Here is a 27,847-nt window from a genome sequence, read left to right as displayed (position 1 = left end):
AAATGACATCAAAGGATGTCGACATCTAAATCACTTTCTACTTCTCAATTAAAAATAAAAAATTGATTTCCTCTTGATTCCTCCTTTCTAAACTTTAGAGGTATGATAATTAACAGGCTTTATGAGATGTTATTATGCAATCATCTGTTATCAGTCCTGCTCATGCGGATTAAGGCCATGATCCAAAGTCCAATGAAGTCAACAGGAATCTTAAAAAACAGCCGTTTTTAATTAAAGGGCGTAACTATGTTTTGTGTTATGTAAAGATTAAGTAACATTGTAAACATCATTTAGGCAAGGATCTTGTTGAAGAGAGAGATAACGAATGAGTGATTTAAGGTTTTGTTATTCTGTGGCTGCCATGTTAAAAAAATTGGATGGAAACATTCTGTGGATCGGTTAAAAGTTCACAGGATACCAGATCAGGATTCAAGTAACTAGTGAGCATAAGGTTAGAAGCAACTACAAGGGTCATCTAGACTAACCCCCTGCCAAGATACAAGATTTATTATGTCTAAACCATCAGCATGTGGGCTAGAAGGTTTACAAAATAGGAGCGTAACATGGATTCATTAGATTTTATTTGATATGTTCCAATGGTCTAGGAATGGTTCTTTTTGCGGAGAAAAAGGTTACTTAGACTGCCTCTCTTAATTGCAACTTTTACATTCCTCTCCATTTGAAATTATGTCTGTCCCACAGTAAATTTATGTCCAATTCTTCTAACTACTCTGCCAAGAAATTGGATGTGAAAATACTCCACGAACCTGAATTTGGAATCTAGCATGTGCTAGGAGTCTGGACTTTGATGTTTGTATTTTACATTACTGTATTACTTGTAACAACAGTTGTACAGTGTGTCACTGGAGTGTTGAATGAATCCAAGTAAGCTTCATAAAAAGATTCCTTTCCATAAAAAGATTCCATCAGGTATTCTTCTCTATTACTAAGCTCAAGTAAGAAGCAACTATAAACTTAGACAGCAGTGTGAGGGGAATGCCGGCACTGAGATTTAATAGTCAGTATTCTGTGAAGAGTCAATAGAAAGAGATTTTGGTCAAATAAGATGATAGGATAAGAGTGATTTCTACATATACTATAGGTACTTTGTATGTGAAACTAATAAGTAAGTTATTAATATTTTCCCCTTATCTGAGACTGTCACTCAACTCAGTTATACAGTAATCACATAGAGGTAGAGTAACAATTTTGCTCTGATGTATCTCCCCACTTTTATTTTGGGGAGTGATACCAAGATAACATGAAATTTAAAACAACAAGAGTCCTGTGGCACCTTAAAGGACTCTCTGAGGACCACAGGACTCTCGTGTTTTGCTACAAACAGACTAATACGGCTACTCCTCTGGAATTCATGAAATGTAAAGTTTCATTGGACTGTGATGTCTTCAAATGTTTTAGGACATTGAGCTCAGAACCCATTAGCACCTCCCAAAGCTATATAGACAAAATTATGAGGTTCTTAAAGAACAGTCTTGTAGAAGTGACTCAGGCCAGTGGTCAAAATGAGATTTTTCTCTCAGTAGACATGGATAATTTGAAGAATCAATGTGTTAACTTTTTTCCTCAATTGAATGAAGTGTAGAATGAGATTCTCCTTTAATTCAATTAAAGAAATCAGCACATTGATTTGTCTTTCTTTAGAGTGCAGCAATGCACTCCCGATTAGGACAATTAATTAAGAATTACAGAGTACCTTAAATGCTATACAAACATAAACCTAATATCATCTCACTCAGCCTTAGATATGATGCCCAGTTTCCAGTGAGACTAGCCCAAAGGCAAAGAGCAAAAGACCAGACCAGACCAGACTCACCAGTCCCTCTCCAGTAGGTCATTTCCTTGACTAAGAAACAGTAAATTGATTGTGATGTGAGGAAAAGCCCTGTGCAAAGGCCAAGTTGGATACACTAGTCTTTCCTTAGCTTGTAAGTTTCTTGGGGCAGGGACCATCTGTGTGTTCTGTATTGTTACAGTGCCTGGCACAATAGGGATCCTAGTCCATGACTAAGGGTACATCTACACTGCAACAAAACACCCGCAGCTAACCCGTATCACCTGGGTCAGGCTTGTGGAGCTCAGGTTTGGGGCTATTAAATTGCAGTGTAGACTTTAGGCTTGGACTGGAACCTGGGCTCTGAGGGTATTTTTACACTTCAAAGAAAAACCCACGGATAGCCTGTATCAACCAGCTTGGGCTCACAGAGTTGTTTCATTGCTGTGTAAACGTCTGGGCTCGAGCTGGAGCCTGAGCTCTGGGACCCTCCCATCCCTCAGTGTCCTAGAGCCCAGGTTCCAGCCCGAGCCCAGACGTCTACATAGAAATGAAACAGCCCCACAACCCAAGTTGGCTGGCATGAGCCAGCTGCAGGTGTCTAGTTGCTGTGTAGACTCCATGAGGGAGAGAGCGCCTGAGCCTGAAAGTCTACATTGCAATTTTATAGCCCTGCAGCCCAAGTCAGCTGACACAAGCCAGTCGTGGGTGTTTTATTGCAGCATAGACATACCCCAATGATATATTTATACTGCAAAAAACCAACAACCCTGCAGCAGTGAGACTCAGAGCCCAGGCTCATGGGGATCAAGCTACACAGCTAACTCAGGCTCATGGGGATCAAGCTACACAGCTAACTCAGGCTCATGGGGATCAAGCTACACGGCTAAAAATAGCTGTTTAGACATTCTCACTCTGGCTGGAGCCCGGGCTCAGAGTCCTAGTGATGGGGATGGGTCTCAGATCCCGGGCTCTAGTCTGAGCGGGAATGTTTACATTGCTTCTTTTAGCCTTACAGCATGAGCCCTGCAAGCTCATGTTAGTCGATCCGGGCTCTGGGACTTGCTATGGCAGGGAGAAGGGGGGAGGTTCAGCGTAAATATACCTATAGGCTACTTAGTGCTATAGTAATACAAATAAATAAAAAATAAAAAATAGATTCTCCTGTAGATTCTATATTTGCAGGGTAAGTACCGATGACTTTATAAGTGATACTTGTTCAATGACTTGTTGTTAAGACCCAACAACATCTCTTTGGAATCCAAAGGAGAATTTCACTGGAGAAATAAAAATAAAATATGGAGAACTTTTAAAGATTCTCAAGTAACCTGTGTCAAGTCCGAAGAACGGACAGATCACACGTGAGCGTCAGGGAAGGAGGTTACATTTTATAAAGTACTTTGCATTGACTAAAAATAACTCTTAACGTAATTGTCATTGAAGCATGTTCATTGATTGCTCAAGGGGATTCTGGGTAAGATCTATTGCCCTGTGTGACAGATGAGTATGCCACTGGTACACATTTTCCCTTATATTCTTTCTTCCCTTTACCCCTAAAGACAGAGAATGTGACATTTATAGACACTCCCTTGACTTCCTCTCCTCCTCTTCATTGAAATTGCTCTGACAAAAGTTTCTAAGCCAATTTTTTCTGGCAAAAACTTGCCGTGTATAGGTCTTTTCCATCCTTCTTGATCTCTTTGCTGCCTTCAGCACTGCTGATCACTCCCTTCCCCCACCTGCAGTGTCCTGCCTCTGATCATGCTTTCACAGTCTCCTTCTGTGGAGCCTCCTCTTCCCCTTTCTTGTTCTTTGGGTAGTTACCAAAGGGTTCTGGTTCCCTCCTCTTTTCTCCACACATTTTATCCCTGAGCAACCTTATTCACTCACATGATTGCAAATATCTCCATGGTGATGACTTAACTTTATATCTTCTTCCACCCAATCTACATTTCAGTCTGGGTGTCTGATATTTCCACCTCAATGACTGCTTACGCTTAGCACAGCAAAAACAAAGCCACTTATTTTTCCTTCCAAACAGTCTCTGCTTCTCCCAGTTTCCATTACTGTCAGCACCATCACCATCTATTTTGCTGACCACATTCATAAACCAGAGTTCATTTTTACTCCTTCTTTTTGCATATCCAGACTACGTCCACATCCCGCAATTCATTCCTCCATATCGTGAAGACCTGAACTTTCCATTCTATCCCCACAGCTAAAACTCTTCCTCATGTCCTGATTGCAATCAAAATTATAAATAACTTCCTCTTCTGACCTCCTCCATAACTACGTTATTTCCCTTCAGTCCAGACATAGCATGGATGTTAAAACGGTCTTCCATGTCACCTTCCTCTTTGGCTCCCTCCACTGACACCACAAATCCACTGAATCAAGTTTAAATTTCTTTTTGACCTTTCATAACTCTGCCCCAGTCTAGTCTTTGTAAAGCAAAGACCCATATTTTATTTTAGAAAATATTGATACAGATGTTGTAGAACATGTTGATTTTAACACACGTATTTACTAAAAACACACATGACCCTAATATGAAACTTGCAGTTACTGGCTAACCCAAAATAATGAATAAAAATCTATCAATCTTTTATCAAATTATGCCTAAAATCGGACAAAGTATAAATATACACAATAACTTGACATGGATTCTCATCTTGGATTTCACCACATTTGATTTCAATTATACAAATGAACAACAAGAGTTTACCATTTTGCTATTCCTCTGATTACAAGATGATAAACAAGGCTAATAAAAATTGGAAATTCAATTGAAAACTGTACTTTGGAGAGTGCAATCATTTTAGAATTAGAGTGCTTATAAGCTAAGCTTTAGGAGATTTGTAAGAGCATCATTTCACCCCCAAATTAAGATAAGAAAGCACAGATTTAGGGCTATTTCTACACTGCCCTGCAGTTCAGACTATGGGGACATGAATAGCAGTGCACATTAAAAAGTGCCACACTGTAACTCCCCCATGTGGATGCTGAGAGTGTGAACTAAAAGGTTCCTAGTTTGTGCTAACATTGTCCTCTTCAAACAGGACTCTGCTAATGTGATCTAGCAATCTTTTAGTTCACGCCCACAGCATCCACATGGGGGAGTTACAGTGCAGTACCTTGGTGCACATCACTATTCATGTCCCCATAGTCTGAACTGCAGGGCAGTACAGACAGAGCCCTAGTCAGTCCTTTACAACAATGGCTCTCAAGCATTCCAGACTACCGTATCCCTTTCGAGAGTCTGATTTGTCTTGCACACCCCAAGATTCACCTCACCTAAAAATTACTTGCCTACAAAATCAGACATAAAAATACAAAAATGTCACAGCATATTACTGAAACATTACTGACTTTCTCATTTTTACCATGCAATTATAAAATAAATCAACTGGAATATAAATATTATACTTACATTTCAATGTATAGTATATAGAGCAGTATAAACAAGCCATTGTCTGTATGAAATTTTAGTTTGTGCTGAATTCACTAGTGCTTTTTATGCAGCCTATTGTAAAAATAGGCAAATATCTAGATGAGTTGATACCCCCTAGAAGACCTCTGTACCCCTGATTGAGAACCACTGCTTTACAAGTCCTACTTCCCCCAAAACACTCTTATAAGATATACTACTGAAAAAAAGCACATGTAAAAATCATAATCTTAAAATAAAAAAAACCCCAAAAAACTCATCCTATGAGTGGAATTTTTTCATTACAAACTGTAAATTCACACTGACTAGACATTTTTCCAGATGTTCTGTTATACTAGATTATCTGTGTGTAGTACCAAGACATGCCAAAGACCCAGCTGGGCATTGAATTGCTCATTCACTGACTTGACACAATCATGCAAGCACGTAATCCATTTTATTCAGTGAGCAGTGGTTTCAGTCAGAGTAAGCTGTAAGTTAAAAATAATATATGGTACTTACTGTAAAATCGGAGTCATTATTATAGAGTTTCTAAACTTTATGCGGTCTCCAATTTTACAGAGATTTATGCACATGCTTAACTTTACACACCATGAGCAAGTCCCATTGAAATGGAGGCTCTCTCATCTTTGCAGGATGGGGGCCTTAATTATCAGAAGTTGCATTACATTTGATAGCACACAAACACCAACAAAGAAGAACAATTAAGGGAAGTGATTGTAAAAGGTCCTTGCTTTTCATGTTGACTGTATATATTATATAAGGTGTGGTTGTATTAGTAGCGTGATTATTAGCGCACATTAAAGCTATTTAGAAAAAAAACCAAAAAACCCTAATTGCTTCATTGGCATACACAAATAGATGTTTCTGCAAAGTAATTCATAAAAATGACCTTATTTAAGGTTTATATTTATAAAGTTTTAGAATAATGTCTTAGTTGAATTAAGGCTAAGATTTCCAAAATGGGTGTCCAATGGAAGGACCTTCAGTCCCTATTTGGGCACCTAAATCCATGGTCTGATTTTCAGAATTGTTCAGAAACCAGAAGCTCCCAATAAAGTGAAAGCATTTTTTTAATCAGATGATGGATTTAGATGCCTAAATATGGACTTAGAAACCAAACACGAGAACTCATTTTTGACAATCTTGAGCATACAGTGTACTCACAGAAACATTTAGAAAAATATAGCAGTAATCAGAAATATAAATTCAGATTTTTAAAAATTAACTCAGTAGTTGAGGTAAAATGTGCAATGAAGTCATAATGTGAAAATAGTAAAATATTTTACAAGTTGTGCATAATAATTTTAATTATTCACAATAGCCAGTACAATACATCAAAAGCATGTTTTTAAAAAATTGTATTCTGTTGTCTGAACAGACTGAAATAGTAACAGTTATCTTTGTGTTTTCGCAGTACATATTGTTTTCCTAACATATTTTTTCCCCTAAAGCTGGCTAGTACCTGTCTTTTTAAAAAGTAAAATCTGTATGAATCTCTGACTGTGACAAGTGCTGTGCTACAAGAGAACTTGCAAACCCAATATATTGTGATAGTAACTGAATTTGCTTTGCTGCTTTTTATCTGTCATTATTTGGTTATACATTTTGTAGGGCAGAGACCATGTCTTTGCATGTATTTGTACAACACCTACCATAATGAAACCCCGATTTTGATTGGGGACCCCTGGTGCCTCATATCACTTCTTTGGTTTGTTGTGAGGAACTGGCTGTTATTATATAGAAATTAACTACTTTGCCACCTTCACAAATCTCAATGAAATTTTTGTCGGAATCCTTCATTGAATTGAACAAAAGTCAAGCCTTTCTTCTGTAAGGAACTGATTGTAATTTAGTTCTTTTTAGGTCGTCTTTCATGAGAATTAATTTTAAAATACAACATTTTTGTATTAGATCAAACCACTTATTTCCTGCATTTTCAATGTATATTTGTTCTCTTTTCAGAGGGGTGCTGACCACAATGTAAGTAAACTGAAACCTAGGATGTTTCAGGCTTGGAATATTCAACAAGTTTCTGTGCCTTACCTTTATACAGAAAAATAAAGTTTAAAATATAGCAAGCAAACAAGCTTTGATTCTAACCGAGATGCAATTTCACAATTCACTGTAATGCCGATTTTAAACGTAGGTGGGCCCAGGCATCACTGATGACCCAACGTATGTAAATTGCAATGCCAAGTCATTCATCTAAGGCACCGTACTGCAAGACACTGACTGTCTTTGAAACTCACTTTCCCCAGGAACTGGAATTAGAGGGGGTGTTTGTATTTATAGGGGGCGGGGGGCTAAACTGGCAACAAACTAGCTGACCACTGGGGCGGGGGCGGGGGAAGAATTGGAAATGCCTCATTCTCCAGGAGTTGCCGCGGCTCAGCCCTTCACATCAATGGAGCTTTTAGAGTCAGCTCGGGAGGGAGTCCAGAGCCGTTTCCTCGAGCCCTTTAAAAACTCCCGCACTGCTCTGAAATGGGCAAAGTCCAGGGAAATGGTTAGAAACTAAAATCTCTGGCCCTTGCAGGAGCACGTTTGTTCCGCCTTAGTTCCAGCACAGCACCCAACGCTGCGCAGGAGACCCGCAGAGCGCAGCGAGGTAGGAAGGAGCCGGGCTGCAGGGAGGGGCACGCCGGGCTGCCTGCCTACCTGCCGGATGCCCGGGAGAGGGAGGAAGGGTGTCCCCAGTAAACCCGGCAGGCGAAGGTCCCTTTCCGCCGGCGGTGACGGGCTCAGCACGGGGCGCGGCTGCGATGGCTGTACCTGTACCCGGGTGTCCTTCACCCCGCCCCGATGACCTGCCCCACCCCGCACCCCAGACCCCGCAGGCCCCGGGCGCCTCCTCTGGCAGCCGCAGGGCTGGGGCGCCGGGCCGAGCCGTGCGGCTGCAAAGCGGGAAAACGCTTCCCGGCGAGCGAGGTGCGCCCGGCGGAGCCCCGCGGCTGCCGCCCGTGCCCGGCCCCCGGCCCCGGCCCCGGCCCCGCGCGCGTCCCTCCGGCAGCTCAGACGGCACCGACCCGCTTCCACCTGCCCCGCCAGCGGGCGGACCGCGGGGCCCGGCCCCGGGAGCAGGCTGCGCGTGCCGGCGCTGGCGAGTCCTGCGCGGGGGCTGGGGGCGTGAGCCGGGCCGGGCCGGGCTCCGCGCGCGCGTTAACCCGGAGCGCGGCTCGCACCTACCTTGCCCCGCGAGCCAAGGCACCAGGCTGAGGGGCAGGAGCAGCTGCAGCAGCCGGGCCCCGCGCGGACTCTCCATCGGCGGCAGCGGCGGCAGCTCGGCGACGGCAGGGAACGAACGCGCAGCAAAGCGGGGCGCAGCAAAGCGGGGCGGACCGGACCAAAGCGGAGCGGGGCGTGACTCTCCTGCAGCGCCCAGCCGGCTCCCCGCGGTCCCTGCAGCCCCAGCCCGCTGTGCGCTGTGCCAGCCGCCCGGACCGGCTGGGAGATCCCCCCCCGCGCAGGCAGGCAGCCAGTCAGTCAGTCAGTCCGTCCGTCAGTCCCCTGCCTGCCTGCCCCGCAACGAGCCCGCCCGTGCAAGCGCTCGGCAGAGCCGCCTCCTGGGGCAGAGATCCTGCTGCTGCTGCTGCCGCCGGTGCCCCGCGCCTGCGGCCCGGCCCGGCCGCTCTGCCCGCGCTCAGGGACGCTGCAGACACTGCGTGAACCGAGCGGCCGATTGTTTGGGTTCAGAGTATCCCGTCGGGGCCTCGCAGCGAATTCTCTGGATGCCGAGGGCAGGCGAAACCCGCCAACACAACGAACTGCAGGAAAACTGGACAACCACCTGGGGGGAGGGAGGAGGGAGGGTCAAACCGCGGGAGACTTCCCCCCCCCTTCCTTCTTTCTGCAGATTTTCCTCCAATCGCCGTTCGTTCACCAGGAGGATTTAAAAAGCAAAGCAGGAGTGACAATGAGTGTCAGTGAAACTCCTTTGAAAACAAAAACCCAGGTGATAAGAGTTTTGTGAATCACTCCGATTTAATCGAACTGGTCAGCACTGGGACATACCAACGCTATCTAAAAAGTCTCCTTATCTTGTTTAAACAGGACACACAAACACTGATCTTTGGTCAAAGGAGGATCTACGGTTGATTGAATGCATCAGTTTGACTATAGGCAGGGTTGCTGCCAGGATTTTAAGCTAGCCTGGGGGTAAATGTTGCCGGAGAACCAGGCGCACGCAGAAAGTGGGGAAGGGATTGCCCTCCCACGCCCTTTTGCCCCACTCCTGTAAACGCTTAAATCTGCCCTAGCTTTCCTCGCTTGAATAGTGAAAGTCAATGGTTTAGCAGATTAGGCCCGGTGAGTGGATCTAGATTCACTCTCCTTGTATCACAAAGGATATGAGGGGGTGGGGGCGTTGGAGTTATTTTATTCTTTGTGATTAAAATAGCAGTTTTGGGCCAGGTTGTGAATCCCACATGTACACTAATGAGCAGTTACACCAATAGCCACTTGAAGTGGGATTATCTGCATTAGTTACTTCTGGCCACTGGGTGTAAGGCATTCACAATGTATCTCTTTACTATCAGCCCTAAAAATTTAGTGCCCCCCCTTTCCCTGTGGACAAAAGTTGAGATCCCAATGTTTACAAATATCCACATTGTTTCTGACCTTTTGTTTCTTCCTTCCTCCTCCTCTCTCTGTCTCTCTATCCTGCTTTCTGGGTTTGTGTTTAGCCAAAAGCTTTGCATTTCTCTTATTTCCCACATGCCCACAGCTGCCTTTTTTCTCCTGTTTCCTTTCACCCTCCCCAATCTTTTTCTACACTGCTGTCTTCCCTCTCTCCTTGTCTCTCAGGTCCCAATCCAACTCCAATGGATTTTAATGGCATTTGGATTGGAAATTGACACAGTTGACAACAGGCAGAGCCCTTTACACTTTGGAAGGGCTGCAGGGGGCAACTGACTAGGATCATACAAAGCCTTGTCTACACCTTGCATCAGTTTAATTCAAAAAGCGCAAGTCCCCATGGGGAACTCTTGTTTCAGTTCAATAGTGGCTTATTTCATTTTACTTTAAACTTGCTCCTAATTGACCTGAAATAAGATTGGTTTAAATCAAAATAATTGTGTCCACACAACCATTTGCACTGGTTTAACTAAGGGCTTACCTACATGGGAGTTATTTCTGATTAACTCTGTGTGCAGATGCTTTTATTCTGGAATAATAATAATTAATGTAATCCATTTTGGATGTCTGAATAAGAGTATCCACGCATAGAGTTAATCAGAAATAGTTAATCTGCTTTAAATTACACCCTACTTTATTCTAGATTTACTTTCATGTATAGACAAGCCCTAAATCAGTTTAAAATCACACATTAACAGTTTGTCTACACCTAGAGTTCTCTGATTAACTCCATGTGTGGACACTTATTTCAGTTCCTGTTTAGCATAACTCAAGCTGCACAGATACAAGGCACGCTTATTCCAGAATAAAAGAGTGTCCACAGATAGGGTTAACCAAGGCCAATTCCGTGTGTAGAGAAGCCCACAATTAAACCAGTGCAACACTGCATGTAGACAAGCTCCACACCTCAGTCATTTCCCATTGTGACTACATATAAACATTTCTGCAGGGGTATGCTTTGGCTGCTGCACCTGGCCAGTTGCCCACTGCCCAAGACAAGCCCAGAAGGCAAACGTGTTGCAGCCTCATCATGCTTAAGAACTGGAAGGAAATTTTTGTATGGATAGGTGTGTTCACTTACCTAGTTACACAATTATTTGACAGATTATCTTGGGAAGATTTGACTACAATACAAATTGGCAAGCATGCTTTTTATATCTGGAATCTATTATCCTTTCCTCACTTTATGCGATGAAGAGAAGAAACTGTTTCATTAAATTGCAAAGTAATATATTCAATAGTTGCCTGCCTTCTACACATATGTGGAAAATATTTTGCTCCCTACCACCACAATCTGCTTACCAGCAGTGAAGAGCATTCATGTAACAGTTTAAGTAATATTTCTTGAAAACATCACATCAAATATGGTCATTAGGAGATCAACCAATAGCTTTCTTTTTTTTCCTTTTTGAATGCTCCCAATAATTTTAATAGACATTCCCAGAATAAATTGGCACAGCCATCTACAATCAGATTCAGTGGCCCCAAGCACATATAGGTCTCATTATTGACCCCAGGTTTCTTAGTGAACCCGAAGGGTGTGCTTAGGGCCTGATCCAGAGCCCATGGAAATCAATGGAAAGTCTTCCATTCACTACAATGAGTTTTGGGTCAGGTCTGTACTTAATTGTAGGATATAAAGACCTAGGAGAGAGAAATGTTTTGAATAATTTAGGCTTGAAAATTTGATCTACGTTTTTTGCATCTGTTTGCAAAGTCCATGTAATCCTTAGTGTGTTTTTTTAAATGAACACATGCTTTGGATGGGGATATTTTTACTTTAGAAGGACAAAACTAATTTGCAGCAGCTCAGCATTAACGAGCAATGCCACCACCACAAGCCACTATACAATCTGACAGAAGAAACCTGCCAGTTTTACATTCCCAAAAGCCTTATTATGAAAAGATGCACAATGATGCGTACTCAAATTACAAACAAATAAATCAATACATGAAAAAATACCCGAACAAACCCAGAGCCACTTACCAGCATCACACTTGTCATTGGCACCCGTCCATTGTGGTCACTCAGAATTTCATGGTGACCGTAGGGATAGAACTCAGAACCTGCCTGTTGCAAGAGTATCGGTCCCTGAGGTAGGGAGAACCTCAGTTGGTGGCTTCTAGTAGTCAGGCCTATGATACACAGTTGAGTGGTTCTGAGTCTGTCCAACAGAGGCAACTGCACTAGCTAGTTCATATGTATGCTAGCCCAAATAACTGGGCTTTCTGTAGATGAGGTGAAGAAAGATTACAGAAGTTACTCACAACTGCTAAAGGACAGACCCTGTGATTGCTACTCCACTTTATGAGGCTAGAATATTGGCTACACCCCCACCATACCATTTGTTACAATGCACATATGCTAGAAGCACCTAGAAGGCCCCTCCCCTGGCTTGTCTGTCCTCCATGGAGCCAGTAGTAAGATGCCTTAGCAAGATTAGAAGGCCCCAGGGCAGATGCTTCCCTACTGTCCCAGTGCACTCAAAGTGGGCTTACGTGGTTCAGTGGGCATTGCCCTCACCTTCTGCACAAGAGTGAATTTCACTACCCAAATAAAGAGGTATCAGAGTGTACTCAACTCAGCTCTAACACACAGAATGTACAAACTAAAGTCAAGATGCGCCTTCTTTCCCATTCAAAGGGTGCAACACACTCTGAATCAACTTGAAACATTACAAATAAATAAAAAGCGTACTTTACCAGAACCAGCAGTCTAATTACACCATCAAAGTGTTTGTAGTGTAAACAAGCCCCCAGACCTTAGTCCTCAAAGATATTTAGGCTCCTAATTTCCACTGAAATCATCTGAACCTTAGTGTTTTTCAACAGTAGCAGTTGTCTCTCATAAGCATCTAAATACTGACTCTTGTGCACTCATCTCCTACTGTCTGCTGGGGACACCCTATTGGGGGAAGAATATTTTTGATTGTCTCCCTTTCTCCCCACCCTTTATACATTATTTGTGTTCTTAGATGTTCAGATCTTTGGGGCAGGGACCATGCCTTCCTATATTGCCCCAATTCTCCAAACGCATGTGAATAACTATACACATAAGGACGGAGGCTTGTGTATGTGCAGCTCCTAGCACGATCCTGACTGGGGCTTCCAGGCACCACTATAATGCAAAGACACAGTAATAGTAGGTTAATGAAATTTTTTAAATGGAAAACCAGAAAAACAACATACGTTCTAGCGTGGTTTTACTCAAAATGTCTGTCCTCTGAGATGTGCAAAACCAGGATATTCAGAAGTACATTTGGCCTGATGCAGAAGTAAGCAAAAGGAAAAACATATCAGCCCTGTTAGGTGAACTCATGAAAATTGTTCCCTGCGAGCTGCTCCCAGTTCTCAGGGTCGTCACTTCATTTGTAGTTCATGGGCATTACAATAGCTCTGTGTGTATAGTTATTTCCTTGGGCAGCCATAAGTAAGGAAACTGGCTCACAGTGTTTGGGTTAGGACTGTAATAGCCTTTTGTTTTACATAAGAAAATTCATTGGCGTTCTGTGTGTGAGAGCAAGAATGAAGTTAGATGCCTCCTTCCCCCATGATCACTGGAAACTGCTAGAGAGAAGGGCTTCTGACACCTACTGACATTTGATTGTAGGATCCTCCCTTTCTCCCCCAATCCCAATGATTAGGTTGTTTCCTTTAGAGAGAAAAGTGAGTTTTCAACTCAGTGGGGCTCCTGTCTCTTTTTTCCTGGTTGATCGCCAGACTCTGAGCCAGCCTCAGCATTAGGGGTGGGCCATAAAAAACCTCTTTTCACTTCCTTCCCCTAAGTTTAGCTGACTTCTCTCCACCATAAGACAACTATCTTCCTTAGGGTATCAAAGAGGGTCAATAAGATGATTTCAGATGGAAGGCCAAGCCATTCCCTATGCCAAAATTTAATTGATTCATTTTTATATTCAAGAGGGGGAGATATTGGGCAACCAGTAGTCGTTTCTGGTGCAAGAAGAGTGGAACCTAACTGCTTATGCTCAGGTGGGGCATAGCTCCCAATATGTGTGAAAAAGGAATGTTCAGGTAACAATTTTCCAGAACCAGTGTTGCATAGTGGCTAGAGAACCCGACCGAGCCTCAAGAAAGAGGAGTTGTATTCCTACCTCTGCCACTGGCCTGCTGGGTGACCATGGGCAAATCACATGACTTCTCTAGGCCTCAGCTTCCCCATCTGTTAAATAATATTTCCTTTGCAAAGAGCTTTGAGATCTATGAAATAAAAGTGCCATATCAGAGCCAGCTAGCTAGCTATAAACCAGAGGTCTGGAGCCATTAAGCTCCTCTTTGCCGGAGTGGGGGAGGGTTGATATAGCGTAATTTCTGTCTTTTTATCCAATTTAAAAGTAGAATCCTATTTGTCACTCACACCAGCAAAACGTAAGTGCTCAAAATAGCCCTCTCATCCCTTTCTCCCAAACTTACAGATATACGGACCAATTGCCAGTGAAGCCACATTATCAGCTAAATAGCTGATAAATATGTTTGTCTTGATAGCTATTCCATGGTTCATATTTTACTTTTGAATATTGTTCCAGATGTAAGCATGGTCTGAATGAGCTCTCCCCTGCTGAGCTAGCTGGGGGAGATGGGGCAAAAGGTTTCAGGACCAGACTGTATTTCCATGCCTTGGGGCTCAGCATGATGGGACTGCTTTGCCCAAATGATCATTTTGGCTGGTGGTGTGTTACAAATCACTTTAAAATCACACTGGATGTGGTGCGAGGAGCATCAGGAACTGGGAGTCCTGGTGCCGCAAGTCAAAATCACCAAGAACACGATCGTCACCCCAAAAGTCATGAACATGCTGGAGAGGACCCTAAAGGATGCCATCCATGTGCAGTACATGGCAAACCTCAAGCGGAAGCCAGGCCTGGGCAAGGCTTTCAAGATGACAAGTAAATGGGACACCAGCAACCACTTCCTCCCTGGGGGCAGCTTCACCTGATTCACCGACTGGAGGTTCATCTACCAGGCCTGGCTCAACTGCATCCCACTGAACGGAGTCATCCACCACAGGAATTGGGATACATGGTGCAGGAGGTGTGGCTACTCCGACGAGATCCTGCCCCATGTCTTGTGTAGCTGCAAGTCCCACTCCAGATCCTGGCAGGTGCACCACAACACCATCCAGGATTGCCTGGTCAGAGCCATCCCACCGCCCATGGGGAAGGTGGCAGTGAACTCTGCCCTCCCTGGAATGGACAGTCAGCTGTGACCCGACGTCCTCGTCACCAATGAGGAACGGAAGATGATCAGCATGGTAGACGTCGTGGTCCCCTTAGAGAACTGGACCCCAGGCTTCCGCAACGCCCGAGCTCAAAAGAAGGAAAAATATGCTCCTCTGGCCAACACCTTGAGATCAAAGGGCTATGAGGTTCAAACGCACATGGTGATGGTCAGAGCCCTGGCACATGGGACCCGTGACAAACAAGTGCTATGGGCATGCGGAATTGGTCAGCGTTACACTTGGCTGATGCAGCGTCTCATGGTGTCGGACACCATCCGGTGGTCCGGGGACATCCACACAGAACACATCGCCGGGCATAGGCAATGCCAGGAGGAATGAGCCAGAGCACAATGGAAAAACAATGGATCATATTTGCTGAACTTACTATTCTATCCTGAACTTACCATTCGACGAGGAACAATCAACGCTCACTGTTCTTAAATGCAAGGGTAATGAAATGTCGTCCCCTTATTGTATGAATAAGGGTCAGCAAAACTGTGCTTAGCCTGGTCTGATGGTGGGATCACCCTCAACTGAACAGAACTGGCTAAGCAAGGGGCTCAGATGCCAGAACCCTGTGAAGGCTGGTAAGGGGTGAGGACAGGCATTCCTGCCTGGAAGTGTGAGCTGTGCATAACAGCCCTAGGTGTGGTTTAACCTCCCCCTCCAACTGTTCAAAGATGGAGCTAAGTAAGATTCTATTATGAGTCTTGTTTTATTAAGTGCTCACTAAAGCTGACATTATCTACTTTTGGACAGCGGTCCTGCCTGCTTCAGCACTGAAGTTTCCCTACTGAGAGCTGGGTGGAACCGAACCGGAGAGGTAAAAGTAGAAGCAGGTGGTAGCAGAAAGTGATGGTGTGCAACAGAGCGGCTGGCGAAGCAGCCAGCAGGGCCATCAACAGTGCAGCTGGCAGGGCAGCTAGTGGAGTGGTGAACGGTGCACCGGTGACAGACGGAGGGGCAAGCAAGGGGCCTCCTCCTCCCCACCCTCCCGCAGCATGGTGGAAGGTGAACCCACTCAGATGCACCTCTGAACTCTAGGTCATCACTGACCAAGGACAACAACTGTGAGTGGGGTGTAGGGAGAGGTAAAGGATACTGCCCAATGTTCTCTGAGGTGGGGGTTTTGCTCATGGGTTTTATGTTTATGAATACTGCTTGCGCTGTTTTCCCAAATTCGTGCTGAGTTACTTCCTTCCTTTCATTAAAAGGTCTTCTTTCTACACTCAGATTCTGTGCTCATCTCTGTGCTCATCTCATGCTGGTCTATCAGGACGACTTTCCAGAATCGGCACTGCTGACCCTGAAGCTACAGAATGGCTAAAACGTGTGATGTTCACCTAAACCCTCTGACACAATTTTTTTACTTATTTGTCTGTTTTATCTCCACACTTTATATTGTGTATTTTGAACCTTTTTTCCAATCTTTATTGTGCACTTGTGTATTTGCTAATAATCCACTCTGCTGTACTACATTTTCAGTATAGCTCCACTGATTTCAGTGATGTAAATCTGTGTAATAGGATGGAGAGCTAGCCCCTTCATACTGGAAGTGCATCATCCTATTAGTAAACTGATATTCAAGCTAGTCAATGAGGGACAATGTAACCCTGTAATGTAACATTAACTCTGCTGGGCCTGGCACAAAACCATTTCAAAATGATAACAAATAAATGCTGCAGAAGGGGAAATGAAAATATGCCTTCTTCAGGCCTGCACTTGGGACCTTTCTGCTGGAGAGTTCTTTCTGATAAAATCCTGAGCATCTGCCAGGGATAAAGAGTAAGAACAATACCCCTTGAATCCAGTGGAGATATATTCACTTCAATGGCCAGTGAATCAGGCCCTTACCCTGCAACCTTGATAAATTTCTTTAGCTCTCCTAGGTATAGTAACTCATGTATTAATCCTTTGAATTTAAAACAATTTTCTGATAGGAATCAAAGAATATTTGTTCTGTAAATCATTTGAGGAAATTTGGTTTAAGGCTCTCATCCAGCAAAGCTGTAAGAAATTTAAGCACAGGAGTGATCCCACCACATTAACTGCATTAGTCCCATTGAAGTAATTTAGGCATTACCGGCTCATGTACAGAGGGCATTGGGGAGCTGCCACCCTCTCCAAACTGTGCAAAAACACGTTCAGAAGAGTAAGAGTGTGTGTGTACTATGAATCCCAAACATGGCAAATCTATAGCATGCTGCTATCGCTGTTTGGCATTCATATGCCTCAGGGCGTTCTTTTCAATCGCCCCTGTGGCACGTGCACAAACTGTGTAGTGAGGTCTGACAGGAGGCAAGCTGTGGTGATAGAGCACTGTGCAGTCACAATCTGCCTTGTGTAGATCCTGCTGTCCCAAAGGGGGCAGTTAGAGGATTCTACATTTACCCAGCCTGTGGCTCAGGCACTGAATTCAGCACCCCAAACTTAGCCCAGCAGCAGCATAAGCAGTGGCTAAGGCAGCCTAGAGAAGAAAGTCTGAGGAGCTGTTCTTCACTGGCTGCACCTCCTTCTTCAGGAGGCCACGGGCAAAGTCAGGGCTGACCTGCAAATAAAAACAACAGCCCTGGGACAGGGCAGCTCTGTCTTTTTGTCTCAGGTCTTTTTGTCTTCATAAGTCATCTGTTTTATCTTTCCTTCCCAGTACACCTGCAGCATGCAGTGCTGGACTGGCCCTGCTGCTGACTGAGTCTGAACCACTTCCAGATACCTCAAGCTGGGCCCTGACTTGATCTGCTTCCAGGGGTGCAATGAGGGGGAGGTCAGAGGGCTCAGCCCCTACCCCCTTTGGACATAGACAGGAAAGGGGAGAGGTCCCAGGTGGGTAGCATCTGTCCATTGTAAGGGGAGAGGTGGGAGAGACGTCCTGTTTTCTCCTGTGGGTAGGGAGGAGGAGGAGAGGTCATGGCAATATGAAGGAGGGGAACCCCATATACATGCCCCACTTGCCCCTAAGTTCACCAGATGGCACTGAATTTAGGGGTCACTCATGTGAGGTGCAAAACACTGTGACCTGAATTCAGCAAAAAATTTAAGCATATGCTTAACTTCAATAGTTGTATTAACTTCAATAGGGTTATTCACAGGCTTAAAGTTATGTATGTGCCTAAATGCTTTGCTGGATGGGGTTGTATTGAGTAAAGTGTCCTCAACAGGATACTTCAACAGTGCTTTTAGTTTTCTGAAGGATTCTTTCTAGGAGACTCTTAGTCCTTTTACTATTATTCCGAAAGGCCTGTTTGGAGCTTGTTTTGGAGATACTAATTTTCTCCATTTCAAACTGCTGTCATTTGCCAGACTCCATAACAGCACCAAAGAATGTTTTCAAACAGGTTACCCTTGCCTACTTCTGTGCTATCATGCAGCCCAAACACTTGGAGGTCTTTTTGTCTTCATCTGTTTTCATAGTCATCTGTTTTGTCTTTCAGAAAAGATATTCTTTTAAGCAAATTTTTAACCTTAGTTTCTGTTTTGCTAAAAAATAGTGTCTCCAGTAACAAAATTCTTGCTTCACCTTGTGGTGTTTTCACTGATAGCTTCTCACAGATTCAATACTGGAGATGACTAATAATTTCAGTATTTTGTTATTTTGCTTCAAACCCATGATAAATATTGAAAAGGTGCCAGCTGGAGCGTCTGCTCCTTCAATCCGCTGAGCTTGATGCCACTGGGAAGGAATCAGACAACATTCTCTTTTTTCAAGAGCTATTGAGCCTTTTCATTGAACTATTTTGCAGAAGATTTTGGGGCATTGTCTCTGTCTTTATATATATTGATACAGCTTCCAACACAGGGGGGCCCTGATCCTGACAAGGGCCTCTGAGTATTGCCGTGATATAAATATTAAATGAAAACAATCAGGCTATCTTTACTTGCAGTAGAGGTCAGGAAATAAAAAAGGTTTTTGATCATGCCCCATAGTCTCTCCATGCAACTGCTCCCTCTGCAGGATTCTGTGGTTCCTCACTATACGTTATACTTAATATTTACCTGGTTGCTGGTTAGAGCTACTTTTAGTCTTATTTATTTTGACAGCTGCTAACAGCTTCAGATAATACTGAGCTGTCTTTGCAGAGATTGCTTATTATTGTAGATGAAATCAGGTTAACCCAGCTTGCGGGAAGTTGGAGAGTTCTAATGAGTGGCCTGGAGTAGCTCTTAGAAAATGGGACTCGTCAACTGTGTGAGCCTCCACCATTTATGCCGGCAGGGCAGCTGGGCCACAAACATGTTTATCATAGTGGGATTTTAGTGCCCTATGTGCTGTTCTCAGTGCTGCCCACTCTTCCAAATTTATCACACGTCTTGCATTTGGTCTATTTTTTATCTTTATAAGATGTAACATGAAGGACAGGAAACAAAACAATGTTTCTTCAAAGATCTTCCAGTTCATCTCTTTAAAAATATTTAATTAGTAATCTTAGCCAAAGTTTTGAAACTTGAATTGGAAAGATACCAACCTCCATAAAACTGGACTTTTAAACATGTCATGTTACAAAGCAACTACACTTAGCTGGCACACTTTAAAATAGTCTGATACTGCTTGTAAAATCAAATATAGCAGTTGGATTTAAAGTTCTTTCTGTTATTACATTTCCAGTCACTCCGTCTCTCTCTCTTTTTAAGTGTCTCACTGAGTTAAAGCTTTTTAAAGCCTCTGCTTTAAGTGAAAGAAAAGTTAGTCCCAGATGTCACTAATTGGGAACAGGTTAGAGGAGACAGAGATGCCTGAAGTTACAATTCATCTTGTGGGATTTGACAACAGCGTATTTCACTAGACTCTTTCATTTACTTTTCACCATAATAAGCTTTAACCAGTACCATGCAGAACATGTTAGAGGATATTTTTAAGAAAGAAAATTACACAAATGTAGGTCTTTTAAAATGCTGCTAGTGTTTGAAATGTACTATATACAAATGTAGTATCTTCTTTTCTAATATCTAAGGTTGGCATGTATTTGCACTGAAACAGAAATATATTAATAAAGGTCTTTTGTTCCCTGATATCAATTACTCGGTGGCTTAGCTTTTGATGTTTTACTAATTTTTTAATACTTTGAAGGAGTTAAACATCTTTCAATAGATCAGTAAAACATTAAATGCAAATTAATTTTTAAAAAACCAAGCTTTTTTAGTCTTTGTGGCTAAATAAAACTATGCTTAAGGGCCTGCTTTTGCTGAAGTCAGTAGGAATTCTGCCATTAACTTCAGTTGAAGAAGGATTGTACCTACAATATTATAGCTGCATTAAATGGATCAGCACAAACACTTAACTGTCCTTTTGTTATGACGTGTTTACCCAGCAAAATTAAAATAGGTCACATTCAATTCTGATTTTAGACAACTCTTATATCTGTTAAGTCAGCAAAAATCTATAGTCAGATAAGAAGATTAGGGGCCAAATCCTTCCAGCTTTATTCAGACAGGCCTGCTCCCGTGTCCATTCAAGTCAATGGAAACTCCCAGTGAGTTAAGTGGGTAAGTCAATGCTGTAAATAAACTACCTGCAGTAGCCAATTGCAGAGTTTGGATCAACTGACTCAGGCTCATACTAAAGAGCTAAGAATGGCATTGATGACGTTCCTGCTTGGGCTGGAGCAGTGGATCTCAGAGCCCAGGCTCCAGCCCAAGCACGAACATCTACCCTGCTATTTTTAATCCTGTAGCACAAGCCTGAGTCAGCTGATCCAAGATCTGAGACTCACTGCTGCGGGATTTGGGGTTTGGTTTGGTTTTTTGCAGTGTAGATGTACCCAATGAGGTTTGGATCCAGCCCATAAACAGCTTACTATTTGACTGAGTAAAGTGATCTATATTTGTGTCCTGATAAAAATGGTAAGTGAATGTTCATATGGAACAGGTTTCTTTTGTACAATGTGATGTAACAATGTCAGCAAATACATAAGCTTTGACATACTTCACATTACAATACAGTAGAACTCCAAAGTTTACAACTGAACTTTGACTTAATACAGCTTTGAAACTTGTACTATGCAGAAGGAAACTGCATTTAAATTAAGATGGTTAAAAGCAGCAACAAGCACAGAAAGAGTTTCCTTACCTTGTCAATTTTTTTATACTTTCCCTTTATGTTTTTAGTAGTTTACATTTAACACAATACTGTACGTGCTCTTTTTTGGTCTCTGCTGCTGCCTAATTGAGTACTTCCAGCTCCAAATGAGGTGTGTGGTTGACCGGTCAGTTGGTAACTCCGGTGTTCGTAACTCTGAGTTTCTACTGTAGTTCAATGGCCTGATTCTCCATTGTCTTGCAGCTCAGGTAGTGAGCAATACAGTGCAAAGCAAAGTGGGTGTAAATCATTAACAAATCAGAATGGTAGTGTTTAGAATCATAGAATATTAGAGTTGGAAGGGACCTCAGGAGGTCATCTAGTCCAACCCCCTGCTCAAAGCAGGACTAACCTCAGCTATATCATCCCAACCAGGGCTTTGTCAAGCCTCAGCTTAAAAACCTCTAAGGATGGAGATTCTACCACCTCCCTAGGTAACCCATTCCAGTGCTTCACCACCCTCCTAGTAAAAAACTTTTTCCTAATGTCCAACCTAGACCTCCCGCCCTGCAACTTGAGACCGTTGCTCCTTGTTCTGTCATCTGCCACCACCGAGAACAGCCTAACCCCATCCTCCCTGGAACCCCCTTTCAGGTAGTTAAAGGCCGCTATCAAATCCCCCCTCACTCTTCTCTTTTGCAGACGAAACAAGCCCAGTTCCCTCAGGCTCTCCTCATAAGTCCTGTGCTCCAGCCCCCTAATCATTTTGGTTGCCCTCCGCTGGACTCTCTCTAACTTGTCCACATCCTTTTTGTAGTGGGGGGCCCAAAACTGGACACAATATTCTAAATGCGGCCTCACCAATGCCGAATAGAGGGGAATAATCACTTCCCGCGACCTGCTGGCAATGCCCCTCCTAATGCAGCCCAATATGCCATTAGCCTTCTTGACAACCAGGGCACACTGCTGACTCATATCCAGCTTTTTATCCACTGTTACCCCCAGGTCCTTTTCTGCAGAGCTGCTGCCCAGCTCGTCGGTCCCCACTGATGCAAAGATGACTACACAAGATTCAGGGCAATGGAGAATCGGGTAACTCCTATACGCTGCAGATCAGAGCAAGAGGGCAAAGCTATGGTGCTGCTTCCATTGAAGTCTGTGGCAAATCTCTTCTGGACTCCAACAAGAGCAGGATCTAGCCCAGACCGCGTGAAACATTTTTCATTTCTCGGGATGGCCTTAACTTTCATTTCCTTTGGAGAACAAAATATGGCTATCACCTGTTGGAATGCACCCATGAATTACTCATCAGCAGCATGTTTGTTATACTTGGCTACCATTTAAATGTGTGAAAACGCTTTACTCTTACATATTTTATGAGTATGAACACTTCTAAGAGAACATATTGAATATTTTACCTAAGAGGTATAGGTTTTAGGAATATGGATTTTAAACAGTACTCTAATTTATTTAATCCTCAGGGATTTAGTCCTATGGGCCAGATCCTCCGCAGTTGTTGATTTAAGTATAACTATGCTGATTTACACCAATGGATGATCTGACCCTATATTTAAGAATATAAACAGATTGCTTGGGTAGCCTGCCCATAGAGGAGAAAGGGGGAATGAGGCACCCAAACTACAACTCAGATGAGACACCATGGCAGCATTTTTAAGTCACACACACACACACTCACTCACTCTGTAATATACTGAACTACTTATAAACACAAACACCCAGGTCAGGCTGGGACAGAAGTAGCCAGGGACATTTGTATTCTGACTCCACCTCATGAAGTGGCATGGAGACCTGTGTTGAGGCTTGTACCCAGGATTCCCTGCCCCATGAAGCACCAAGACATCAACGCCACAAAGAGGAGGCAGAAATGGTCAGATTTTTCTGCTATATTGAAGTAGGCAGTGGCCCAGAATAGGACAGTCTCCTGTCAATTTGAAGCTATTTACACTCAATATAACCAGGCACTGGAGGAAAATGAGTGACTGCTGGATGATTAGGAGAGTTGGCTATTTGAAAGGAGACCCAGGCCCATCCAGTGGCCAGTGTCCTGCAGCTGGGATGTTCAGGAGAACAAAAAAGAGGAGGATTAAAGTACCTCCTCTACTCCACTACTCGTAGTAGACTTCTTTTCTGGCGCTACCACTGTTCCTGCCATTATGAGCTCCTCTTCTCGTCCTCCTCCACTAAAGTCCACTGACATCACTGAGATAAGAATCTTCCTTTCTTATTTCTGAAATTTTCTTCTGGTCGTCTGCAAAACCCAGAATGAGAAGACCTTCACTCTTGCCTCTCCACTGAGGCTGCTGTGGTTTAAGTGGCAGGAGATTTTGCCTCACTCACAAAAGGGCTGAGCTTCTCAGTTCAGTTCTATGGGAACCACCCCACTGCTTTCTGATCAGCTGGATCAATGCTTGCCAGGATCTGTCCAGTCCATGATGGAGCAATGCAGAACAAGGGTTGTGGTGGATTATCCATCACTGGCAATTGTTAAATCAAGCTTGTATATTTTTTCTAAAAGACATGTTTTAATTCAAACTAGAGTTCTGTGGCCTGTGCTATGCAGAAGATCAGATTAAATGATCACAGTGGCTCCTTCTGGCCTTATAATTTATGAATCTATGAAAGAGAGAGCAAGAAAACAGAAGTCTTGCAACATCCTGAAGTGATTTAAATGCATCTTGTACATTTGTTTCTCAGTCAGGTTTTCCAAGGAGGGAAAGACACACCCTACCATGCTGGTCATAAATGCAATTTCCAGTCATTTCCAGAGATTACATTTGGTTCTTATCAAAAGCTATGCACACAGATACAGTGTTCAAAACTGCCATAAAAGGATAAAGAACACCAAGTTAATCCAAAAGTGCTGCAACAACTTTTCAAACATGCACTGCTCCAAAAACATTTGCTAGTTGCTTTAGAACATGAATTTGACAGATTTTCCTATTTTACGCCTGCCACTTTATTAATAGCAATTTACTTTAAATTTTACTATGTTGATAGAAAGTTAAATGTAATGGAACATTTTAGATTCTCTCATGTCCTTGATCCATCCACATAGCTATCAACAAAAGGAGTTGTGTGTGCAAATTAAAGGCAGTGTGCATGCCTTTAAAAAAAATAAATCCACAAGGTACATAAGCACATGCATAACTTTAAGCATGCAATTAATTCCATTAATTTCAATGAGACTGCGCACACATTTAAAGTTATGTACATGTTTACGTATCTTGCCGAAATTGGGGCCCAAGAGTACAGGAATTATGATGTTCTCTGTTCTTACTTGAGCAAGATGTTTACGCGGTGTTTGTTCAGACTGGCCAGTGGAATTGTTTTCATAGCTTAGAGAACATGGGGAGAAATGGGAGGATCTAAAAGATGTTCCTGACCCTTTGTACTGGTTTGGTCGAAATCCTGGACCCAACACAATAGTAAAATTCTCATTGACTTCAGTAGGGCCAGGATTTCACCCGTTATGGTTCTATTTTGTCAAATTTTGACATATTTCAAAACCATAGAAAAACTGCAATTTGAGGCTTTCATGCTTCATTTTGAACTTTTTTACATTTGTTATTAATTGGCTGTGCTGACTAAGAAACAATGCTACCTGTTACCTGCCTTTGCAGAGTCCGGGTTAGACAGATATATCTACACTGCAGCTGGGAGGGTGCTTCCCAGAGCAGGTAGATAGACATGCAGTTCAGAATATGAAGTGTGTCACAGACTAATAAGGAACAAAATGATGTGCCATAGTCAGGTCAGTAATTTTAACACCTACTTCATTGTTAGAAGCAAAACCCAGACACAGCAGACACCAAAGCACAAACAATTCCAGGTGTGATACTGGCTGGGCATTGTGTTCTATCGCTTGCAACATTTTTCTCATTCTTTTACACTTTTGTGTTTTCAGTATCATGATACAGGAGATCTTGATTGACAGACTTGCTAATACGATAACTAATTTTCTGTATAAGGTAAGAGTTTTAATAATTTTATCAGCAATCTTGGTTTTTTTTTTTTGATCAACCAGCAGCACAGTCTTCTTTAGGTGGGACTCAGAGATTGAGGCCATTAACTATAAATCCTATTCAGCTGTGAATTTAAGCAGCAGCCTGCATCTGCTAGCTCAAAAACCCTGATGATGGGCATTATGTGAGAACCTAGGAGGCTCCTTGCCGTCCCCCATCATTCACCTTCCCTTTGCTGCCATCACGTTGTTCACTCTGCTTGTATATTCCACCCTTCTCTCACCCTGCCTGTTTAGACAGTATTAGCTCATTGTTTCCTTGTATTCCCCTGTCTGTCTGTATCCATCTATTGTCTGTTGTCTTATGCTTAGACTGTAATCTCTTTGGGGGGCAGGGACTGTCTTTTTGTTCTGTGTTTGTACAGCACCTAGCACAATAAAGTCCTGGTCCATGACTGGGGACCCTAGGTACAATGATAATACAAATAATAATGGAATATGGATAGTGAATTTTCACTAACCTTCTTTGTTTTATGGTATATTTAGTGGCTTGATTTATTACCCATTAGTGTAAAACTGGAGTAATGCAATGTTCAGCTTTACACATTGTTCAGCTTCATGAGTTTAGCTTTATGATAGTGTAGCACCTTTGAAAACAAACAAATGATTAATTGCTATCATGACCAACAACTGAAACTTAGAGTAAAAACACTTAGAATTAGGGTGACCAGATGTCCCAATTTTATAGGGGGACTCCCAATATTCGGGGCTTTTTCTTATATGAAGACCTATTATCCCCCATCCCCTTTCAATTTTTCACATTTGCTACCTAGTCACCCTATTTAGAATTCACTGGACTTCTTAAAGCAAGAATTAAAGCAAATATATGCTGTAGGTATGGTGGATTAAATTTTAATCTAATACATGTTTTGGGAATGTCCATTTGATCAAAAGTTGTGAGATGAAATACTTGTATATATTAATGAGAGTCTGCACAGCAGTATTCCTTTACATCTTAAACTATTTAGTTACAGGATTTAAGAAATGTCTGCCTTAGTATATGAACAATTTCTGTTGAGTCTTAGTTGAACAAAGAAAACAAAACAAAAAACCAACTGATTCCTCCAAAAACAGACATTCTAAAGGGTTACACAATGAGAACTGGTATATGGGCCTAAGTGAATTAGCAAACGTAGAGTATATAAATTCCACCTAAATGAACAGGATACATCTATGTAAACAGTCATGTTTCTTGGAGATTTAGGATTGTATCAGCTTGTTTCTGAAGTCTTCATGTTCTATGGTTTTATGCTTGCAGAATGAAAGCTTAAACAGAAAAATTATTTATGACTGCTCATGCCACATTGAAAGCTGGTACTGTTTAATAGAATACTCTTCATATATGACAGAGGTTGAATCCCTGCTTTAAGTGCAAAGTCCAACTCAACCTTAACTATGGCGCCATGATCAGTGCCTTCATAATATTGCTTAAAGGACTCTCTCATTTCCCTAGGACCCAGGTCATAAGGGATGGTATTGTAGCAGTATTCCACAATTCCTACCCTGCTGCCCCTTTGCTCCTGGAGACAGTAATTTACTTCTGGACTATTCTAGAAATTACTACCCAGTGCATGCCACCTCAGCTCTGCTGGCCAGTGCTTTCAGAATGCAGGGCCAAGGCCCCATTCTCTGCTCATCCCTGTCCACTCTCTACCCACCTGCCTCAATAGGGGAAGAGATAGGCATGCAGCACCCTTTACTGCACGGCAGGAGCCAAAGTTTGAATAGCCTGCCAGGGGTATAGAAGGGGAGGGGACTTACTCCCCCTTTCTTACTTGTATAGGTGTGCAGCCCAGGTCAGAACCTCATCTTAAATGTTCATGTATGGTTGAGTGAATGGGAAGAGACACTGTACAGCCATCGCTAATATCCCAAACTAAAGGAATTGAGCCTTACTGTTCAGGGAGTGGACTTCTCAAAACAGAAACTGCCATATCAGACTCCAGTCAATGTCAAGACACTTGGCTTAGTCTAAGGTATAACACTGGCAGGCTCATTAAAGTTAACAATTAACACTTAACAGGGAAGAATTGGAGTTGTTTGGAGCTAATGGAACCACACTGTTTTACACCAGTGGAAGATCTGCCCTTTTATTGTATCCATCTGTGAACAATTCCATCTTGTCCTCAAGCACCTCCTTGTGGCTGGGTGTCCCCCAGGGTTGCCATACAACATATCCTCTTGGGCCCCTAAGGTCTCCATGACAGGCTTTCTGGCCTCAATCATACCTCTCCTTGGGGCCAGTTTATTACAAAAACATAGTGCAAATAATCCATCACGGAAGTCCCAAACCATAGTCCACTTATCACCCCCATTGTATATGGTCCTTAAAATCCCATGACATCTAGTCCATTGATTTATCACATACCACACTCTGGCTTTTTCCACCACAATCTCATCTCAGAGAGGCCAGCAAGATAGGCACTTTCACTATTGTCCTGACCATCTGCCCTCTCTGGCCCCAGCTCTCCAGTGTGGAGATGTCAGGGGATAAGTCCATCCTCTGACCCCCTCCCTTCAGCCTTCTTTGGCCCTCAGCTCTGGCTGTCCGGCTTGGAAGTCAGCAGGCAACTCCCTCTGATGCTCTCCTAGCCTTCAGGCTTTTTCAGCCTCTTGGCACGGACTCTCCAGCTTGGGAAGCTCAGCAGGCTAGCCCCTTTCCTCTCTGGCAGTGACTC

The 27,847-nt window shown here is 43.1% G+C and overlaps 1 protein-coding gene across 3 annotated transcripts in view; it reads right to left on the bottom strand.

The window, feature by feature from the left end:
* FBLN1 (fibulin 1) overlaps positions 1-27,847 on the bottom strand; it is a 123,624-nt gene that overhangs the window by 78,239 nt on the left and 17,538 nt on the right. The window contains exon 2 of one of the 3 annotated variants that reach the window (XM_067530979.1): positions 8,430-9,030. The exons of the other annotated variants lie outside the window; for them this stretch is intronic. Within the exon in view, the coding sequence (XP_067387080.1) occupies positions 8,430-8,505 (76 nt within the window). The 5' untranslated portion in view covers positions 8,506-9,030. The remainder of the gene's footprint in view (positions 1-8,429; positions 9,031-27,847) is intronic. 3 annotated transcript variants of the gene reach the window in all.

The sequence above is a fragment of the Emydura macquarii genome, unplaced genomic scaffold (assembly GCF_026122565.2).
Source record: "Emydura macquarii macquarii isolate MOO-44397 ecotype Brisbane River unplaced genomic scaffold, CSIRO-AGI_Emac_v2 contig_3122, whole genome shotgun sequence".
Lineage (NCBI taxonomy): Eukaryota > Metazoa > Chordata > Testudines > Chelidae > Emydura > Emydura macquarii.
Note: the sequence above shows the minus strand (reverse complement) of the source record. Positions and strands in the feature narration are given on the sequence as shown.